General features: G+C 43.4%; 1 protein-coding gene across 4 annotated transcripts; it reads right to left on the bottom strand.

The window, feature by feature from the left end:
* Window positions 1–37: 37 nt before the first annotated feature.
* Window positions 38–21,427, bottom strand: mpp4b (MAGUK p55 scaffold protein 4b). Of its 4 annotated transcripts, none has more exons than XM_030750189.1 (23): window positions 21,391–21,427; window positions 18,482–18,835; window positions 15,620–15,742; window positions 15,406–15,527; window positions 14,252–14,329; window positions 14,085–14,168; window positions 13,611–13,742; window positions 10,855–10,936; window positions 8,580–8,665; window positions 8,413–8,487; window positions 8,134–8,330; window positions 3,886–3,947; window positions 3,656–3,673; window positions 3,533–3,574; window positions 3,406–3,426; window positions 3,272–3,286; window positions 2,352–2,393; window positions 2,017–2,190; window positions 1,570–1,650; window positions 1,331–1,424; window positions 1,109–1,217; window positions 892–1,026; window positions 38–616 (listed from the first exon to the last, which is right to left on the bottom strand). In XM_030750189.1, exons 3-23 carry the CDS (start codon window positions 15,675–15,677, stop codon window positions 425–427), a joined length of 1,899 nt encoding a protein of 632 aa, XP_030606049.1. In that variant the 5' UTR covers window positions 15,678–15,742; window positions 18,482–18,835; window positions 21,391–21,427; the 3' UTR covers window positions 38–424. The 4 variants fall into 4 exon arrangements, 3 of the variants coding, with proteins under 3 accessions (XP_030606049.1, XP_030606067.1, XP_030606059.1); XM_030750207.1 differs by having other exon boundaries at window positions 3,886–3,944; XM_030750199.1 differs by lacking the exon at window positions 21,391–21,427 and having other exon boundaries at window positions 18,482–18,629; window positions 18,762–18,781.
* Between the last annotated feature and the right edge of the window lie 1,126 nt (window positions 21,428–22,553).

Raw genomic sequence — 22,553 nt, 5'->3', positions numbered from 1 at the left:
TAAAGCTGTTAAAGAAACAAAAATAAAAGAAACATGCTTTACAGCTTCACATCCTTTATTGGAGATCTGTGCAGAAGAGGAGGGCGCAGGGCAGGAAATGAACCAGTTTTGTTTGAATTCAAGCTGCATGCACAGCATGTGAAAGTCCTGCAGGCATCTTGCAATGAAGAGTTAGAAACACTGAAAGCTGAATGTGTTACTGCTGACTGAAAAAACACAACTGTGGCAGAACTGACACAGATTCAGGGATTTCTTTGGGCTCCAGTCCAGCTTCATTTCATCTTCGGGGATTTGAAGAGACTTAAAGACCAGCGCATGCGCGCCACACACATACACAAAGATCAGCATATTTAGAAAAGCAACCACTGATTTTACATTTTTTAAATCTGTACAATAAAAAATGTATATATGTCACTGCTGTGACCTAGGAATCGGCAGTAGGTCGGATCCAGCTGGCAGGGACCCACTGAGGCTCGTCCTGCGCCTTCATCACCGCCGTCAGCAGCTGGACGCAGGAGTCCTGCAGCTCATCGTTGACGATCACATGATCAAAGAACTGCCAGTAGTTTGACTCGATCTTCCGGGCTGCTTCCTCCATCTCCTGGAAGTCTTCGTCCTGATGGAGGAAACCAAAAATCAGCCTTCCTCTAGCTTACACTCAGTTTTTGCCTGATTTTTTGGTTTTTGTTTGTCTGTTGAGTTGTCTAGGGCCTAGGCAACGCTCTGTCAGTCCTTAACTCCTTGACAGTTGCTTCAATCTCTTGCCTCAAAGTTTAGACTTCTATACAATTTGACTTTGCAACCAGAGGATTCGCCCCCTGCTGACCATTAGAAACAATGCAGGTTTAAGGCACCTCCATATCTGGAAGTTTAAACCGGTGGCTCTCATACTTTGAACGGTCGGTTGACGTAGTAGTTGGTGGTGATGTACGCGTCTCGTCTCGTCTCCCTGAGGCGCTCCAGAGGCGGAGGCTTCACGTAGATGACGTAGGCCCTCAGTTCGTGTGTCCTCACTGCCTGAAGGGCCTAAAGCAGAGACACACAAATTCAAATCAAACCACTTTTATATATCCAGCCGTTATTTTTACCGTGTTTGTGTTGGACTTGCGTTGGGCTCGATGTCGATGACGCAGATCTTTCCGCTGTTTAAAACGTCCCTCGTGGACTGGATGCTGGTGCCGTACATGTTCCCTTTGTACTCACCGTACTCCAGAAACCTGCCGCACACAAAACACACAGAGATGCTGGGCTAAAATGAGTCATTAACCTAATGAGATCATCCTCCTTAGAGCTTTTAATATGTCACTCATAGATGCACAGATGTCTGCACCTGTTATGATAAACCATGCTCTCAAAGACTTCCCGGCCAATGAAGAAATATTCTCTGCCGGACTCCTCGTACCCTCTTGGTGCTCTCGTAGTGTCTGGAGAAGGAAAAAAACCCTCAACCATTAAATCAGATTAAAGTTTGACACAAAAGCACTCAATAACAAACATTTTTAAAAGGTTTTTCTCTGTCATAATAAGACACTTTATGAGATTTCTGTGACTGAAACGGTGATTACATACGCGGCACTGGTCCCTGGAAGATGTTTGGGTTCATCTCAACCAAGCGCCTTCGAAGTTCATTTACACCTACACCAGACGGACCTGATGAAAAGGCTTGTTTAGTTTCAATTATTTTTAAAATGACTATCTGCTCACTGGACACTTTATTAGGATGTTTGCATTCAACTGCTCATAGTGCAGTTATCTATTCAGCCAATCACATGGCAGAAACTCAATCCCTTTAGCCTTGTAGACATGACCAAGGCCGCTGACCATGGTCAACATGGACCAAAATCTCTGAGGAATGTTTCCAGATACTTGTTGAATCTGTCATGAAGAATTAGGATAAAATGAGGCCTGACCCTGTATTAGCAAAGCTGAATCTAATGAAGAGGCCCGAGAGTGTAGATGTTTCATAACATATGCAGGTTTTGGAGCTAAACTAAAAGACTGAAATCTTTCCCGTACCTAAGAGGGCGATGAGGCGGTGTACATCCTCTGGGTGGCGCTGGTAGCGAACCACCTCCTCGTAGGGGCTGTTGAGGCCAGTGCAGGAACTGCTGGGGCAGCGGGTGTGGTAGGATGGCTGGGTGGTGCTGTGAGCCCGCTGCCGACACAGGCGCATGCTGCGCCTAAAGCCCGCTGAAGGAAAAGAACAGATGTCAGTGGATAAACCTCAAAAACTGATCTGAGAGACAGAAAACCAGAACTAAAGAGCAAATCTATGAACTACATCAACAATAAATTTGACTTCCACTTTTAGAGGAATTCTCTTTTAATTCCTGCTGCTCCAGAAGACTTACCTAAATATATTCCTTCAATGTTACTGCTGAAGTCGTCATCCTCTGGTTTGGACAAAAAGCAGAAACATAGGGAGGCGTTTGGAGGAAGGGACCGACAAAAATAAAACAAAGATTGAAAAAAAAAAAAAGAATTAAAAAAAAAATACAGATGCTGTAATGAAAAGTGATTCTACAAAAGGGAAAAAATGACTGCAGCAGACTCAAAAATTCTCATCTTCTTCTGAAAACGTGGCTTTACTCAATTTGCTTTTACAAGTTATAACGAAAACAAAGCAAAACCAAAAATCAGCTGACTCTGAGGAAGTCAGGTAAGAGGTACTGATTATTTTTTATGTAATGATGCAAGTAAAAGCACACTGAAAACTCTAATATCTAAAAAAACAGACAGTAAAAAAGAAGCATGCAAAATAAAACAGGGCATCATTTTGACCTTAAACCAACCAAAGCAACCACGTCAGCATCCATGTCCCCAATGTAAATTATAGGAAAGTCTAAAAGATCTCTGCAAATTAAAACAGTATTCAGGGATTTATGATGCACTGCTGGATTAACAGAAGAGCCAGAAATCAAAGCTGCTGCAGCAGAGAAACCCCAATGTTAACCTGCAAAACTCTGGAGCCTACATTTCCCACAATGCAACACATCCGCTCTAAAACAGAGGACTCTAACGTTCAGATTGTTTCTTTGCCTCCTCTTGCACTCCTGTACTATTAAATGTTATTGAAAGATATGATTTAACATCAGGCCAAGAGAACACATGAATGATCTCTGTAAATAACCTGAAGTGGTTTTGTCATATGCAAATTAAGTTTTTAATCAATCAGGTGATCTTTATTGTTTTGAAGCTCTTGGATTAATGTATGTTTATTCTCCTGAGGCACAAAAAAAAAAAAAACACAGTTTATTTAAGGTTTTCTCACCTTCTCGGAGCTCCTCTGATATTTTCGTCAGACAGCAGGAAGGTTTGGGAAAGAAACGACAACCAAAGTTTCTGTTGAAGGGCACGAAACAAATTCAGAGACAAAAGGGAACAAATGAGCAAAGACTTACCTACCAGATTCAAACGCCTCCTCGTCTTTCGGAGCATAAAAACAAAGAAGTGTGTGTGAATGTTTGGGCTCTCTATTCAAGAAAGGAATAAAACAAGTCAGTTTAGCAGTAAATGGATGGTGGAGGTTTACCTGCTTCCACACATTTCTCATCAATGGCCATCAGGTCTTCCTCTGTGTGTGAAAAACTGAATGAATTAAAGTCAGAAATGCTAGAAAACGAGCCAACTTCAGCTTAAGGTAGCCTCTTCTTACCTTCCTCCACAGTGCTCACTTTATTAAGCATGGGGAAGAACACACACACACACACACACACACAGACACACACACACACACACACACACACACACACACACACACACACACACACACACACACACACACACACACACACACACACACACACACACACACAGAAACCTCACCTGTGAAACTGTACAGCAGTAAAATGAATGAGCACTAAAAGAGAACATGAGCACACTCACAGGTCTGTATGCAGGTGTGTGGCTGGTAAGGCTGAGACCACCAGAACTCCCTCTGCTTCCTACTGCAACCAGCACAAAGGAGGTGAGACAGGGAAACTTTGCATATAAAATGCCAAAACACATTATTTCTAAATGAAGTTCCAAAAGTGGCGCCATTCTCACATTTGATTAGATGGTCTAAATTGCTGGTTTTAAGACTGATGAGCTCCATCCTCTCATGAATATACCCACTGTGGGCCAAGCTTTAGCTGTCACACAGGTGGCCTGGGTTAACACAGATCAATGTTCCTGAGCAGCAAACTGACAGAGCTTCTGCTTTTACAGAGGTGCTCGCACTCATTGATGATCAGTTAATCTAGCACATTTTATCAGCTACTTACGCGCTTAAATTCTTGTGGACGGCGTAAAAGTGTCCTTAGTTTTTCAAACACTGGTTCTGGTGGTGCTAAAACGGTGGCTCTGAATGCTAGAACACACAACCTTTATTTTGAAAAGCCTTTTTTCCCTGTCGGGTTATTTGGTTTTGTGACTAATGACAAATATATTCCTAATTTTGAATGAGCAGTGCTTATTTTGTTCGTCATCATTTGAAGTTGTAGATGGCGTGTCCTGAGTGGATGCCCCTTAAAACCTGTCCTGTCCAGACTTACAGCTTGATCCTACACCATATACCAAAGATCCCAACTGCATAGTATTCAATAAACTTATATTCTCTTAAACGTGAAAGGTTTTTAAACTCCCATTGTTGCATTATGACAGGCATTAATATGACAAAGACTAAATTTGGTTGGGCAAATAAAAGTTATTTTTATAGATGTAAAAGGAGAAGATGTTGATGCTGAAGCATTTCTTGAAGTTTCTGAGCTGCTTGTGTCCTTCCTGAAGTTCTCTGGTAGAGTTGGCCTTCCTATTGGTAATTTAGCATCTCCTACAAAATAAAAGACTATTATTTAAGTTGGTTTGTTGGAAGTTTTATTTTGAAGGAAAAACAGATTCCCTGCTAAGTCTATCACATTCCATTTGCACTCTGTTGCCTCTGATGTCTCACATTTCATTACATTTGCAAATGGAATGGAATGTGAGCTTACAGACTTTAAATACATAAACGACATAGTGAGATCATCACAGTCTGTCTATAAATTGGTGCATTCTGTTTGCTCAGTGTGCTTCAGAACTGTGCACCTACGAAAGGAGGAACACACGACGAGCCGGCTGCCAAAGCAAACCCCAGAAACATGCAGAAAACGCAAGCAAACACCAACTCAACCATGCAAAGAAGACTTTCTCCAGAAGAAATTCTTTCTATGGACATTGGGAGACCCATGACCAGAAGCATGTACAAAAAGCTTCTAAACCTCAACTCCAACCCTGGAGAAACAAACCCTGGACCAGGTGTGGGGACTCCATTGGGCGCTGTCAAACCCAACATAAGAAATCGGCAGCAAAACCCAAATCCTAGAGAGAGAAACCCTGGACCCAGCAAAGGGACTTGGCATCATCAGGGCAATCCCAACTTCAGGCCCAATGATGGCAGACCTCCACGGAATGAGAAAGAGGAGATCAACATGCTGAGATCCCAACTGCAGCAGGCTCTGCAAATGCAGCAAAGCAGTCCCCACCAAGTGGTGGCTGCAAACCACAAAGCTGCTAAGTACAAGGTGCAGCTGAATTGGCTTGAGCTGCAGTTGGACTGCTGCAGAAGAAATGCACAGAATACCATTCAAGTCCTCCAAGAACAGCTGGAAGAGGCTCGCAGGAACAGACCCGAGTCTGACACGAAGGAGAACTTCACTGCTCAGCTGAGCGAAGCTCCTACTGAGGGCCCTGCTAATGCAACAGATGTTGCAGGTAAGGGTCCCACAACTGGTGAACCAGGTGAGACCTGTGATACACTGGAGGAAGTGAGCAGCCACCATGCTGCAAAGCTGCATGTGGAGGCCTCAACACAAACCATGGAGGCTCCACACACAGACTCTGTAGAGCTCAAGGCAACCAGAGAGGCTGCCTCAGAAACCCAGTGTGAGAATCAGCAGGAGCAGATCAACCAGCTCCAGGAGCAGCTCCTCAGGGCTCAGAAGCAGCTTGAAGAGGAGGCTGACAAACACAAAGAAGAAGAAGAGCAAGCCCGCTGTGAGATTGCAGAGCTCAAAACTAAGCTCTGCACCAGTGAGGCCCTTCTTGAAGAGAATGATTTGAAGTTACAGAACTTCAGTGAAGAGCTGGAAACCTTCAAAGCTTCCTACAAGGAACTTGTAGAGAAGCAAAAACTGGACATCACAAGCCAGCTGAAGGAAACAGAAGCAGAGAAAAACCAACTACAGCAGACGTTACTGTCTCTGCTGGAGACTCTGCAAAACCAAGAGGCCAGCATGATCAAACTAGATGATCGTGAGGCCCAAAATGAGACACTGAAGGAGACTCTGGAGACCCAACAAGAGAAAGAGTCCAGTGTTAACAACCTCGAGGGTCCAGAGGAAGTACCTAAAAAGAAGAAGAAGCGTGGCTGGCTGCGTAGATTATTCTCTTGTTGTAGTGCAGCATCCACATAATCTCCTACATAATCTCATTAGTATACAAATCAATTTCAAGAGCAAATAACTATTGACTTTGCTCCCCCCAACCGGTCACAGCAGATGGCTGCCCCTCCCTGAGCCTGGATCTGCTGAAGGTTTCTTCCTGATTAAAGGGAGTTTTTCCTTCCCACTGTCGCCAAGAGCTTGCTCACAGGGGATCGTCTGATTGTTGGGGGTTTCTCTTTAAGTCAATTCAGTTTCATGTACAGCACCAGTCACCCATATGGACACACTCACCCATTCATATAAAAGGGTGATTGTGTCTAAACCTGTAAATGAAACGGAATTGAATTAAAGATGATTTGTAGGAGATTGATAAATTTGACCAAATTTGAACAAAAAATAAAATAAAACAATTGGCTTTCAAACAAAATCTGAATTGTGAAGACTCATTTTTTTAAGCATTTCAAATGTCAAATTACAGAAGCTTAACAGCAGAAATAAATATGTTTACAGTCTGGTTAAAAATGGTTTTTTGCTCTGTGGATGGTTTTCACTGCTTTTGTTTTATTGATGCCTTTTGGAGAATTTCAATAGAATTACTGATCAAATCGTATTCAGCCAACTCCACTTTACTGACTGCACGGTGCCCAGGTCATCATCCCTGCACCACCGTGCTGACAGTTGGTATGAGGTGTTTGTGCTGATATGCTGTGTTTGGTTTGGTTTCTCTGCATTATGGCCAAACATCTGCACTTCCCTCTCCTCTCTCCAAAGGACATTGTTCCAGAAGTCATTTGGTTTCTCCTGGCAAACATTCCAAAGCAGTCGTTCTTGTTAGGTCTTTCTGTAACTGTGCTGTCACAAATATTAACAGCTAACATGCTAACTGAGGCCTGTAGAGTTTGAGTTGTAGCTCTTGGGTTTTCTGAGGTTTCTCTGAGCATCGCACACTCTGAGCTTAGAGGAATCTGTTGGGACATCCACTCCTGGGAAGATTGTGGCATCGTGTTAACAGAGCTGAATGCTCCAGAGCAGCAAACTGCCAGAGCTTATACTTTTATAGAAGTGCTCACACTCATTGACCATCAGTTAATCAAGTGCATTTGATTACCCTCTTAAATTCCTGTGGAAACGGTGAAGATTGACTTAGTTTCATAAAAAAGTTGAATCAGCTTTTGCACAAACTACAGTTATTTTATAAGATGTGGTTAGTGTGGTTAGGTTAATAGTGATTGTAAATTGTGCATAGGTGTGAATGTGAGTGCGAGTGGTTGTCTCTGTCTCTGTGTTGGGCCTGCAACATGCTGTCAAAGCTGTCCAGGGTGTACCCTGCCTCTCATCCTATGAGAGCTGGGATAGGCTCCAGCCCCCCTGCAACCCTGCAAAGGTTATGTGGAAGAAAATGGATGGATGGATGGATGGATAGATAGATGGATGGATGATGGATGGATGGATGATGGATGGATGGATGGATGGATGGATGGATGGATAGATGGATGGATGATGGATGGATGGATGATGGATGGATGGATGATGGATGGATGGATGGATGGATGGATAGATGGATGGATGATGGATGGATGGATGGATAGATGGATGGATGGATGGGCTTCACTGGTTGTGTGGAGTGACCATTGGTCTTCAATTTCAAACCATTAGTTCAAAAGCGGTGGTTGACCTCTTACATGCAGTCTAAGGTTGGATGGACATCTTTAAAAGCGCCATATCTGACCGTTTGAGCAGGCTGGTGGAGGGAATGAGGCCGGCACATGCCGTGTTGCTCGGGAGTTTCTTTGCCTGCCACCACAGGGTGTCTGTCTGATCCACGATCTCCAGGATGTCTCCTCTTCTGAAGCTCATGCCGGCGTCGGCGCAGGGGATGGTCGGGTCCTGCTGAGGGCTGTAGTCGGTCATGGCCCGCACATACAACTAACAAGCAAACAAAACAACATGTTTATAGAGTGTGTATACTTTTTATGCAAACAATAAGGGAATTTGGAGGAAGACTTACCATGGTCTGATTGTGAATCGGCCTTTCTGTGATGGGAATGACTTTAAACATGATGGTGCCTTGTGACCGAGCTTGCTGATTAGATGTAAAAAACCAACAGGATCAGAGGTGGATGCAAACAATAAACAACAACAAAAAACATGACATTAGTTTAATACGTGACCCACCACAACTTGGATGACTTGCTCAGGCTCCATCCCATCCACAGGAAAACCGTTGACCTCTATGATCCGGTCCCCTGCATGAAGCAGACCTACACACACATAAACACAAATATGGACACAAAAATAAAGTTTTTCACATCTCTTTATGTTTTATTTCAGGTGTTTTCAATCCCTTTGACAAGGAAGACAAAAGGTCCACACAGCAGCAAGGCTCCTGGATAATAATTACATTTAATAAAAAACCTTTAAAGAGAGTAACGTTTCAGGCTATAGCTGCCCTTCCTCAAACTTGATAAACAATGTAGGAAACACGTTATTTATACACGCCCACATCTAAAAAGGGTCATGTGATTGTAGGTGCCTTCTAAATAAATAAGGAAAAAGAGGAGCAGAAACAAACGTGTACAAAATCAGTAGTCAAAGTGAAGGATATAAGCAGCGTATTCATAAATAAATAAATATTCATATGTAAGTGTATTATGTGCCAATAAACAATCAAGGTCGATAATCAATAAGGATTAATGAATAAATACATGTGTATAATCCTCATGATTATAAAAGAATCATGAAATATCACAAAATAAGAAAAAAAAATCTGAAAAAATTACTCAATCCAATTAAATAAAATCATAACACGTACCTGCAATTCAAGAAAAGGTAATTGTCTAATAAAATGAAGCTAAAACATATACAATATAAAAACGCACAAATACAAAAGGCAGTGCATAAAGACACAATTATGGAAAAATAAGTACTGGAAAGAAAACCAAAAAATAGGAACGGCAAAATGAGGAACCAATGAAATTATTATAAGAAGGGTCTCAAATCAAATTCTTTTTAAAGGGCACATATCATGCTTTTAGATCCTTCCTTTTCATATGTAAATCATTCACTTGTGCTCTATAGAGCAGCTCGTTTTGGTGCGGTCTCTTTAAATGTCAGACATTTCACACCCCGCCCCCCTCCAGGTTGCAGAGCGTTCCACTCCACCCCGTTCGGCCATTTTTGTAGTTTGATAGCAGTGATACGATTAGCTAGAAACAGGGAGGACTTTCCCCACTGATGTGAGTACTTTTCTGAGAAAAATAAAATTCAACCAGGCGCTTCGAAGAGGCTCTGATGCCAGGGGGTGATGTAAGGAACCGTGAGGGTTAATACATCCAACAACCGAACATTTTGACTTGTCTACTTGTAACTTCGGCATAACTGAAGTGGACTACAAAATCGCTGCGGAAAAAAAAAAAAAGGAGGTTTAATGAAATTGGTTAGCTGGAAGTCTATGACCTTGTTTAGCAGTTCCACAGCAAATATTGTGACGTAACAGGTAAGAAAACATAACAGGGAACAGAGAAAACTGAACAGACTGAAAATTATGACCCAAAAAAGAATATAAAGATATCTACACAGCACCGGGACAGAATGCATTTAAATTTTCCTGCACTCCTACACACTCAAAGTACACAAAAAAATGTATTTAAGGGCTAAAAAAGTGGATTTTGCATGATGTGTCTCCTTTAAGGCGATGGGGCGCTGATGTGTCTAAAGCTTCTCCTTTTAATAGGGAAGAATTTATATCGCCATCGCGGTGGTGTCGTTTCACGGCTTCAATCCTGCAATAGCTGAACGGTATGGGCAGCTTGAGTGAAACGAATAGCAACACAACTTTTAGTGTCATGGTTGCGTATATTAGATCGGATCTTTCTCGCTGTTTTCAAACCCTTTGCCACAGGTGTATAAAATCAATGGCCGAGCCATGCACAGGCTGCCTTTACAAACATTTGTAAAAGAAAGGGTTGTTCTAAAGAGCGCGCTGAATTCAAGTGTGGTACTCTAATAAGATGCCACCGTTGCAACATTGTGAAATTAATTTCCTCCTAGATAATCTACAATCAGGTGGAAGCACAGCAGTGTAAAAACAGAGCACCCTGCTGTGTCCGTAACTCCAGAGCTCCAAACCTCCTCCTGGCATTAACATCAGCACAAAACCTGTGAGCCGGGAGTTTCATGGTCCTCTGGAAGTGAAAAGTCATCCCTTTGTCTACGAGAACAGACCCCACCTGCTACCTGATCTATGACTTCACTAAACAGTTCAGTTCAATATGGTCTTAATTTTATAGATTAATGTCTTCATTTGAGTAAAATGGATAATTAAGGAAGATATGCTTCACTGTGTGAGGGATGTTCTTTAAATTTAGGAATCCTGCAGTTAAAGTCTAGACTTAAAGTTTACAGCAGATCTAAAAAACAAAGACTAACTATGGAGAATAAAAAGGCTCACCGCTTCGATCTGCCAGCCCTCCATGAATCACCCGAGCTATAAAAATCTCCCCTGTGATCTCGTTTCTCTTTATAGTTGCTCCCTGAAAAAGAGAAGATCAAAACACTGAATAAATAGTTGCTTTCCAATCAGCCAAATGATGATAAAACAGACAGATGTGGCTCTGACGACACATGGAAGAGGAGATTTAAAGGTTTAGTTCAGGCCTAAAGGATACAACAGTGACACAAACAAAGGGAGACTGGAGCTGGTGTTGAAGTTTGCCATGGATGAAATGCAACGAAACGGACAACAGAAACATCAACTACCACTGTTTGCAGGGTAGCCATGGTGCTCCTCCAAAGGAACAAAGAAGTCCACTCTTTGGATGGCTCTCATGTTGCCTTCTTCCTCTTCTTCTTCTTCCTCTGGTTTGAGCGACCTTCTTTCACAGGACTGCGCGTCTCATCGAACAGGCCGTTGGTAAACAGATGTTTGGATGTCTCCAGATCAGTGTGGGCGTGCTTCTTCTGTGCCACAGGAACGTTTTTTGATTTCACTGTAGCCCAGGGAGATCCACGGCAAGACGGAGACTGGCAGCTGGCGGCCTGGGAGGTGGAGGGAGCATCCAGGGAGCTGCTGAGGGAGCTGGAGGAGGAGCTGGAGGAATGTCTAGACCGGTGTCCTCGAGGCTTCTGAGTTGGGCTTTTCTTCAAAGTGCCATCCTGCTCAGCAGCTTTAAAGGTGTTTACTTCAGACCTGGTGGCGGTGAGGAGCGTCTGCAACCGGTCCACAACCTGCGTGAGCAGGACCAAAGCCTGCGAGTTGTCCTGCACCGTCTCCGACATGCGCTCAGTGGCGGCCGCCATCCTCTCCCCTAGGAGCTTGATGTCTTTGGTGCTGCTCTCCATGGAGCTGGCGGCCAACTGCACAGTCGTCCTCAGCTCGTCCAGACTCTCCTGCTTGGCGAGCTCCACGGGCGGCACCTCCAGTACGCGGTGAGGCCGCACGGGGCTGGGTGGAGCCGTTCGGATGCGAGGGCTTTTACTTCTAAGCCTTGGAGACAGGCCTGGCTGGAGGTAATCATGCACAGTAAGACATGGCGGAGTCATGTTCCAACGCTGGGGAAATAGCGAAGGAGCACCGGTGGACTGTGCTACTTCGTACTCGTCTCCACTGTTGAGCTCGTCCACGTCTCCAATGAGAAAAAAGACATCATTAATCCACGAAAGAGCAGATGGGATGGATGCATGGGTGACAGATGAAGAAGGTGCAATTAGAAGTGATGAAAAAAACAGCTTGTTTTCCAAAAAGCATCTTAGTGGTTAAAATAAACGTAGCTCAAAGATGCACTCATCAGGAAACAAGGACCAGATCTTTCCTTACCAATCAGGACCGAGCTGCAGCCTGAAGGCGCCGAGCGATTTGAGCTTTGCTCCCACAGCAGGTTGGAGTAACAAACTCTGCATTGGCTCATCGGCGTGCTGCAGCACGCCTGGGGGGAGCTCATCGGCTTGCATCGAGGTGGAGGGTGCGGTTGAGCCTCTGCTGGGTGACGCGTCGGCTCGATTGGCGGGTAGCTTCCTCTCCGGACTCTGCACCACAACGGATCCTTCGCTTTCAGCGTCCAGCTCTGAGCAGGGGGGCTCTGGACCCCGAATCCTCCCCCTCTGTGAAGCTTCTGCCGGGTCAGATGCCTGAGGGTGTTCAAGTGATGACGGATCCCCCCTCTGGGGCTTTTTGCACAGGGAGGAGAAGCACTTGGCAACGGCTTGCCAACTCTGTGGTGATCGCAAAGCTGCGAGACAACAGAGTCACTCAGAGGTAGAGGGAAATGTGCCACTGGGAAAAAGCAAGGTTTCAATAAGCAATAAAAGAGTCAAATGATAAGTGGAAGACATGCATTTTAAGCATTATATAGATACTGGGGATAAATTAGCATCAGATGTCTCCTGTCTTGTTTTCTCTCTCTTCCAGGGGTTTGTGCTGTTAGAAATTCATCTGTAGCATCAACAGACAATTATACAAATGACAGATTATGAATCAAACATCTGCTCCCTGTCAGCTGTTTGATTTTGATTTGGCCAAAAAGCCAACATATTAAAATATCCAGGAGCATCTGCCTACACGGTCCTGGGAAAAAAAGTAACTCCTTCATAGTCCAGCTTAGAGGGTCAGTTCACCTAAATTACAAAAAAAAAAACATTTTCCTGCTTCTCCAGATGACTCCGCCCCCATTTCCACCTAAAATACAATGAACTTACAGTAAGTTCAAAAGTATGTGGACATCTCTAGCCTGTATTTAGGTCATGCACCACACATATGACCAAGAAAACAGCACTTTGAAAATGATGCTGAAAGCTGCAGTTCCCGGGACACGCTGGAGCGATTACGTCTCCGGGCTAGCCTGGGAATGCCGCGGTGTTCCCTAGGATGAGTTGGATGAGTTGGCCGGGAAGAGGGAGGCTTCAGGTGCAGCACCACCTTCTGATCCAAAATATGATCACATTCCAATAAAAGAAACATGGCAACAGCCCTATTGCTAAAACTGAGGCTTGTTGACAGTAGTGCAGCAAACTACAGCCGAATGAGATTGAATGAGATTCCAACCTAACAACATCAAATTATAACCTCACATAAAGTTCATTTAGTGTCTAAACAGATGGCCTACTGATACTAGAACCAGCAAAGAACCAAACGTCATTCACTGTTTTTGCATTTTAAGGATGCTTAAACTTTGAGTGGCTGATGAGGAGGCGTTAGCTCGGGACTCTCACCAGAGGCTGTTTGTTCTTCACCAGGCAGACGATCCGGGTGGCCTCCTCATCGTCCGGCAGGTCTTCCGGCATCGGCGGCAGCACCGGTTCATAGTCCTTCAGGGCTACTGTATCATGAGCCGAGAGAAGAGCCTAGATGGAAAACAGGCACACCGGTCTGAGGCTGAAGCCAAAACATTTACAGAGAAGCAAGGCTGTAAAAGAACAGATGTTCACTATTTTTACACACAAATACAGCTGAAAAATGAAGGGAATTTCAGTATAACAGTCAATTTGGATGTTTACCGTGCATTTTCAATCAAAATTTATACTAAATATGAGTAAATCAAAGCTTAACAATAAAAAACAGGGATTACAGACATGATTGGGCTAAAGCGGCTCTTAAAGGACGCTCCTTTTTGGGTCTGAGCACCTTTATTAGGCCAGTCTCTCCTGCACTTTCACATAAAACCGGTAAACAGGTGGTTTATTAACCTGCAGGTGCGGCTGTTGCAGGAGACGGTATAGCTCTATGGCCTCTTCAGAGCAGCTCGGTAACGACCTGATATCGATCAGCACCTACACAGACAGAAACATCAGTATTAAAAAAAAAACTTTAACTTCAACGTGATGGCTGCATTAGATTTTATGATAAGACAAACCTCAAGCGAGAGACCTGAAGCGTAATCCAGAGCCGGGGCAGGAGAATCTCTCAGATATCTTTGCAGACACTCATAAACCTGAAAACAGTCAAATAATTAAACAAAGCATCACAACTACAGTGAATAAGAAAACATCTGTCCTTCGATAGGGAGGCCTGAGAAAAACTAAGTGCCCCCCGTGATTCAGTAGCTTGTAGAACCACCTTTAGCAGCAAAAACTTGAAGTAATCAGTTTCTGTTTGACTTAATCAGCCTCTCACATCACTGTGGAGGAGTTTTACAACATTGTTTCATTTCATTCACTTATGCACAGCTCTCTTACGGTCGCACCACAGCAGTGTTACCAGTCGTCACAACCGAGGTAGGCAGGAGAGCATCTCTGAATGCGCAACACGTCGGACCTTAAAGCAGATGTGCGGATGAAATTTCCTGTTTAGTTTTATTTCATTTTCTAGATTTTCTTTTCATTTAATTTAGCTAAATTGCTAACAGACAGAAAGCTGGACTGGACATGCAACACAGATCATCTGTACAGGAAAGGACAGAGCAGTTTCTACTTCCTGAGGAGGCTGCGGGCTTTTAACATCTGCAGGAAACTCCTGGAGATCAGTCTGTCATAGCGAGTATCCGTGGTTTTACACCAGGCTGGACAAACTGATCAGGCCGGCTGGCTCTGTGGTCGGCATGAAACTGGACTCTCTGGCAGAGAAGAGGACTATGGACAAACTCCTGGACATTATGGATGATGCCAGCCACCCTCTGCACACGTCATCAGCAACCAGGGGAGCCTGTTCAGTGACAGAGTGCAGGACTAACAGACTGAAAAACTCCTCTGTCCCTCACACCATCACTCTACAACTCTTCTCTGGGGAGAAGGAGCAGCAGCCTGAGCCTGACCACAACACAATCTAAGAAAGAAATACTTGGCTATTTTATTATTTAATTACTCATATGTTTGTTTAGCGTGACTTCTGCTGTGTTTGTGTGCCTATTTTAGCTGTAAAAGCTGCTACTGGAACTTTACTTTCCCTGAAGGAATCTTCTTAAAGGGATTACTAAAGTTAAAACAAAACAAACCACTAAAACCAGGATGTTTCATTCTGTCTCCCTCTAGTGGCACTCCGCTGGGGTACAGTGGGTTTGGGGTTTCAAACCTTGAGCAGCGAGTGGAGCCAGGCGGCGTTGAGCAGACTGTGGAGGATCTCTGCTCCGTCGATGTCCTGGCTCACAGATTGCCTCACCTCCTCTATGACGTCCGACAGGATCTGACGCAGACCTGCAGCACAGACACACACACATGCATGTCAACAGGAGACTGAATCTGTGTGTTTGGACAATAACAAGGAACTGTAAATAACTCCTACTGACCGTGCTCTCCCAGCTCACAGTGCGGGTTTAACACCTGAGCCTCGACCGCCTGCCTCATGGTCACCGAACACCTGACCCTCGACCCCAACCACCTGCTGACCGCTCACCAGGACGGGCAGTAACCTGAAGATTAACAGGTTTATTACAGGATGGCCGAGCTGATCCTACAAAAAGACTGCTTTTTTTTTTTTTTTCCATTCGATCAAAAACATCTGACCAAGAAAAATCAAAGAAAGAAAAAAATGCTTCCTTTCACGTTATGCCAGGATTCATGCAAGTGCTGAACACACACAGTGATGTGACAAAAAACAAACAATATTAATACAAACCCAATTCCCCAAAGGGTTGGGACGCTCTGTAAAATGTAAATAAAAACAGAATTCAATGACTGAGGCAAAATTTGAAATTATTTTTGGAAAACATGGAACACTGTGTCCCTCTGCACTGATTAACAGCACTCAGTTCAAATGCCTGCACCTCTGATGGTATGGAGGTTCATCAGTGCCTGTGAAATTGGCAGCCTGCACATCTGGAAAGGCCCCACCAATGCTGAGAGGTATATCCAGGTTTTAGAGCAACACGTGCTCCCATCCAGATGATACCCTTTTCAGGGAAGGCCTTGTGTAAGACAATACTGAACTGCATACTGCATCCATCACAACAGCATGGCTTCATAAACATTTGATACATTTTCTGTTTTCAACTGTGGATAAAATCGCAGCATTTTGCTTTTATTTACATTTTACACAGCGTCCCAACTTTTTTTTTGGAATTGGCGCCTCAGAGGCCAAATAGCATTTAAAAAAGTAAGAGTTGAAAAAAAGAGACCAGTTTCACTTAATTGTGACATAAATCTGGCTGAGAACCTTTCACTTGTTGGGCGAATGTGAAAACCACTACACTAGGGAGCTGAACCTCTGCAGGCCTGCTTTTCTTCAGCACAAAAAAAGGTAGAGTTAAACAATCTGATCTTTGAGCAGAAGTACTGAGGACGGTGTCGTTATGCACTACTGACAACTTGTGTTTCTTCAATTTGACACCTAATTCAGCTCCATCTTATCCAGAGATTTTACAACTAGCAGCTTCATCTGGTGTAATCTTTTTCACCTGTGAGGTCCAAATACTCCTGACCCCTAACCCTAAGCTAGTTCACATCGGTCCTTCTAGGGGCAAAAATGAGGCAAAAAAAACTATTTAGTGCTTCTCAAACTTTCCAGGTATGACCACAAACCACACCTGACACTTTTTAATCAATCACTTAAAAAAAAAAAAAAAAAAAGATCAGTGCTGAATTCTGGTCAATAAAGGTCGGCACGAGAGATTCACTGTATGTTTGTGGCTCCAAAATTTAAGCACTGCAGCTCGAAACATTAAACATTTAAATGAGTTCAGATTTATCCTCTTTTTTTTGTCACTGGAGTCCCTCGAGTTTCATGAAAAGCACCAACGTCTGTCACAAGCTGTGCTGGTGGAGCTCTAAAAGATGAACTCCACCTCTTGACATCACCAACAGCCAGTTCAGTGTCGGAGCTGGGTTTCCATTTAAAAACACCTACAAATAAAGGAACGATACAGAAGTACTGATAACGCCACAATAGCTCAGATAGATTCAGATCTGGTGACTGTGGAGGCCATTTGAGTGCAGAGAACTCATTGTCTTTTTCGTGACACTAATTTGAGATGATCTGAGCTTTGTGACGTGCTGTGTGATCCTGCTGGAAGCAGCCATCAGAAGACACTGTGCTCAGCAGCAATCAGGTAGGCTGTGGTGTTCACTGGATGCTCAGTTGGTACAGATGGGCTTAAAGTGTGCCAAGAACACCATTACACCGCCACCACCATCAGCCAGAAGTGCTGATACCCGTCTTTCATGTACTTCACACCAGATTCTGAAGGTACCATCTGAGTGTTGCAGCTGAAATCAAGATGCTCAGTTTAGACTGCAGCAGATCATCTTGACCACATCTACACGACCAACTGCACTGAATCGCTGCCATTTAATTGGCTGAATAGATATTTAAATTAATGAGCAGTTTAACAGTGACGGTGGTGATTGCTTATTTCAAAATAAAAGCTTACAGGTTAGATTGTGAAGGTGTGACACTGTTAGTCACAAACAAAGCTCCTGTATTGTTTACTTTCAAATGTTTATCACAGTTCTTCCACTTGGAGCTTCCAAAACTCGAGAAAAAGGGGTGGAGATTAATCCAGCCCTTAACCTAGATTTGTCCCCGGTGATCTGGTGGAGGTCCAAAAGATTCTACGGCGCTGGTGATTTTTGGTGATTTCGTTATGTACATGCATCACATTATAATAACACTGCTGCACACGGCATCTTTGCAACATGGAAACTGGCTGCCAGCTCAGGATCAGTACACTTTGCTCAACCAAATTTACAAAAAGCCTGAAACGTACAGTTAAAACTTCTGGGACACATTTATGAACATGCAGAGGTGCAATTCCAGCTCCAGCGGCCAGTGTGAAAGGGCTCACGGCTTAAAGGCACACCTCACAGCAGCTGTGGATACAGAAACTGTAATATCAGTCACATTTCTGAGGAAATATCTCAGTTGTGATGGTTTCTAATCTACATTTGGTCACTTTGATACAATGACAAACCAAAGAATAACTCCTGAACAGGTTTTTCTGCCGTCATTTCCTCCATAATGACTGCAAACGCTCACACAACTATTCTGAAAAGGTGAAGGAAGCTCCTGGAAAAGTGAATATTTATAAGGAATAAAGCAGGAGGATCTCCTCAAGGAGTAAACACCCATCTGGTCAAATTAAAAGAGAGGAAGAGGATGATCCCTGTGGCTCTCCTCTCAAGCCAAGCCCTCCTCAAACCCTTTCACACCTTACCGCTACACCTGCAGCCTCAGGGGGGGACTCGCTGCGCCGTTACCCTCCTCCTCCTGCAGGTTGCAGCTCCAGCACAGCAGCAGGTAAATGTCGATATGATGGGAAAATATTCCTGGGAGAGTGGACAGAGCGCTACACTTTCATCGAGCTGAACGGGGGAGAGAGAGAGAGAGAGAGAGAGAGAGAGAGAGAGGGAGGGCTGTAATCTCTCCCGATCCCACTTAATCCAGAGCAAGTGAGCCGCCTGCCTCTGGCCACCGGAAGCCTGTTCCTCCCTCACCGGCTGGCTGGTTGCTGTGGAGCTGCTAAATCTTCTTAACTCTTTCAGCTTTTAGCAGCACGCACAGAGAAGGGCTGAAACAAAGGGGAGAAACGGTCACTTCAAGACATACGAGAGCCTTTATGCACGTTAGGTCGTAGTTTTTTTCCCACAGGAAAATAGCAAGAAAGGCAATAAAGGACGCAGAGGCAGCAGGTTTTAAGGCTGAAAAAGCCCTAAAAGAGTAATTAAACGATCAGATAATCTGCCTCAACAGCTGGAGTTAATGGACAGTAGACATGATGCTCAGATTAGTCATCTTAAAGGAATCCTTGGTCCAAAAAAAAGAAAGAAAACAAAAATCTGGTAGAAGTGCTGTGTAATCTCCTGACTAGTAATCAAATCCTCCCCTCCCTCCAACCTGAAAACAGGCCTAAGGTGCCTCATTTTACCAAAAACACAGATTATCTCTTAAGGCTTCAGATACACAAAAGAACAAGGAGCAGCGATGCCAGCGGGATTTATCGAGCCACATGTGAAAAAGGAACATCTGTTATTAGAAGTGACTTGAAATGCCTTCAACCCTGTGACCTCCCACACAAAAAGCTCCTGAAAATCTCATTTATTTGTTTGAAACATTCCTGAATAAAGACGCAGCAATCAACGGGGGAGGAGGTGAACCAGGGTAAACCACTGAGGGGGGGGGATAGGAGCCCTGTGCCCTCATACAGACTTCAAAAGTACTTAGATTCTAATTTGATTAAGTGAGAGTACAAAAGTACAGAAATGCACAACCATATACATATGTATTAATAATTTATTAATGTGTATATCACATTAATGGTAATATTTCCTATTTACATGCTTCCATTGGGTCAGATAATTTGCCAGTTGTTATTTCTGCTGCTACAGTATGCAGATGACACACTGTTATATGTCCTGCTGATGTGGAGTAACGTAAATACAAGCTTGACTCGTCTCTCTGCTGTTAAATGCTTCATTTAGGTTCTTTTATCCAGACCCGTCAACCGGAAGAAAGGGAAATCTGGGAATCTGTTCTCCAACATTAGGAATGCTACTTGTACCCTGGATGCGATCTTTGGCTCTGGCTTTGTTTTGACCTACAAATTACCAAGGATTTCTCAGGCTTTCTCCAACTAAGAAGTACTGCAAGAGTTAAACATTTTCTACTTCAAGCAGACCTTGAAAAAGTCCTCCACGACTTTGGCCTGTTGTAAAGTTCCTCGCTCCACCTCCACCATCCAACACACCAACACCGTCTGTGCAAAAGTCTCATTTCTTTATAGTTTGCTTCCAAGGAGCCAGACTCTGTTTAAAGTGGACCTGAGCAATAGTTCTCCAGGCTTTCTGGAGGTTTTTCAAAGTTTCTCTTCTGGCATTGACTGCTTTTTCACTCATTTTCAGTCCAGTCCGTGTACCTGAACATTTTCAGAGGAAATATTTTCAACATGGAAAAAGGCACCCAATTAAAGGGAACCAGTGTTGTGTCTACACATAACAGACAACTTAGCAAAGAACCAATTTTAAATGGCACCTTTAGGCACTTTTTTACTAGCAGCCTCCCACAAAACACATCATTCTTTAGTTAAATCTATGAAAAATACCAAAGATAACACAGTTTGACAGACATAAGAGTATTTTTGCACCAACAAGGTGATTTCCAAAGAGCTATTAGCTAAAAACATGACATATCTCAGCATGGTGAGCAGTGTGTCCTTAAAATATTTGTGGGAGCTGGACAAGTGGAAGACAAAAGGAGACGTATCAGGTCTAATAATCTATCTGCAGATGAACAACTGAAAACGATCTCATGCTTTGGCCTCCCCAGAGCCCGGACCTCAGCATTATTGAAGCAGTGTGGGATCATCCTGACAGAGAACAGCACCAAAGGCAGAAACATCCAAAGAAGAGTTTTGAATGTGCTGAAGAATAATAATTTTGTAATTTTGTAATATTGTGCTATAGTTATAGCTCTAATATCTCTGTATATTTGCAATTTGTATACTTGTATATTGTCTTATAGTTTTTATACTTATTTGTTTCTTTCTGTAAGCACGAAGTACCGCAGCAATTTCCTAATGCTGTGAACCTGTCCACCCATATGGCAATAAAAACCTTCTGATTCTGATTCTGATTCTGAATAAAGGCGGTCACACCAAATACTGACTTTCAAGCTCGTTAGAAATTGTTTCTGTTTTTACTTTTCTAAAAAAACAAAAAAAAACAAACAAAGGAAATGTAAAGAAATAAGGGGTGGCTCAAGACTTTTGCAGCGCTGCGTGTGACACGGTCATAACGCTGATCAGAGCATTTTCATGTATACATCTTCACATCAGCTACATCTTTACAATCAGACTGACCAACATCTGAAGCCAATTAGAGACTAATTAGCTGGAGGTCAGTGTTGGTGCTAACAGCCTCTTTATTCGGCGTCTGCATTTATGAAAAAGATTTAAAAATTAGCTAGCTGTATACTCCAGAGACGCGGTACTAGCAAAGAACTCAAAACCAACATTTAACTCAACAAAAGCACAACAGATAATATGTAACCACAAACAGCCAGCTCCACTTCTATTTGCGTTACAGTTTAGTAATATAAGTTTGTCCATAACATTAACAGATGCGTTACCTCTACATGTATCCTCCGTTACTCTGAGGATTACCCATGGTCCTTTGCCGTTACTAGTCGATGCAGTGACATTTGAGACAGTAGGTGGTGCTATTGTCCCATTTAGCAGGATTCAACCTGAACCTTTTTAACTGTGTTACACGTCCATCCATCCATCCATCCATCCATCCATCCATCCAACCATGGGTTTCCTGTGGTCAGACAGTGGGGGGAGCAGCCTATGCAGAGAAGCTTAGACCTCCCTCTCCTCAGCCACCTCCTCCAGCTGACAGGTGTGTGTCCAGGCTTCCTCCACAGTGGTATTATTATTATTATTAAGTGGAAGCACTAGTTAAATCTGAGATTAAAAAAAGTTCCTTGACATTATTATTCTATTTTGCCTCCATAATATTTTGAGGAAGGCTGTTTCAGAGTTTGGGTGCATACATGGCAAAAGCTGCATCCCTCCTTTTTCTCTGTCAGGAGTATTGGATAGTAAACAAATTTGGTAGCGGAGGATCTAAAAATGTGATTTTTTTTGGGATGTAAAGTGGTAAACTGTCCAAGATCATTTCAGATTTTACACTTTTGGCGATGTTCCTAAGTTGGAAGCTGGGTGGCCTTGGTAATGAAACCAGTGTGGGGTTTAAAGCACAATCCAGAATAACTGTTTTGTTTTAGTCCAGTAACTTGGGACAGTTTTCATAGTAAAACATCAGCATTTCCCCTAATATCAGTTTTTAAAATGCTACATATTTGATGTGGAACATGACCCATAATCCCAGGATAATATCCAAATTGTTGCAGTGTCAACACTAACACCAATCAAGTGTAACACTGTAACCACTGACTGGTGAAGTGGATGACGCTGATTATCTCCTCATTATGGCACCTGTTGCTGAAAATTGCTGTAAATGTTAATGCTGGTTCAGATAGAAAAGTGTCAGAACACACAGTTCATCACAGTTTGTTGTTAATGGGGCTGCAGACCAGTCAGGGTGCCCATGCTGAGCCCTGTCCACCACTGAAAGCACCAACAATGGGCATGTGAGCATCAGAACTGGACCACAGAGCAATGGAAGAAGGTGGCCTGGTCTGAAGAATCACATTTACTTTTACATCACATGGATGGCCGGGTGGGTGTGGGTCACCTGCCTGGGGAACACCTGGGAAGAAGGTAAGTC

The sequence above is a fragment of the Archocentrus centrarchus genome, chromosome 2 (genome assembly GCF_007364275.1).
Source record: "Archocentrus centrarchus isolate MPI-CPG fArcCen1 chromosome 2, fArcCen1, whole genome shotgun sequence".
In the NCBI taxonomy this organism is placed as follows: domain Eukaryota; kingdom Metazoa; phylum Chordata; class Actinopteri; order Cichliformes; family Cichlidae; genus Archocentrus; species Archocentrus centrarchus.
The sequence above is the reverse complement of the archived record's forward strand: the minus strand, read 5'-3'. Positions and strand labels throughout refer to the sequence as shown.

Excerpts from the sequence above, each read along its gene's own strand:
- mpp4b (XM_030750189.1), bottom strand. The coding sequence starts at position 15,677 with ATGAGGCAGGCGGTCGAGGCTCAGGTGTTAAACCCGCACTGTGAGCTG. Across the intron at positions 14,330-15,405 it reads GGCTCCACTCGCTGCTCAAG|GTTTATGAGTGTCTGCAAAG; the intron begins GTTTGAAACCCC and ends GACTGTTTTCAG. Across the intron at positions 2,191-2,351 it reads CATTGAAGGAATATATTTAG|CGGGCTTTAGGCGCAGCATG; the intron begins GTAAGTCTTCTG and ends CTTTTCCTTCAG.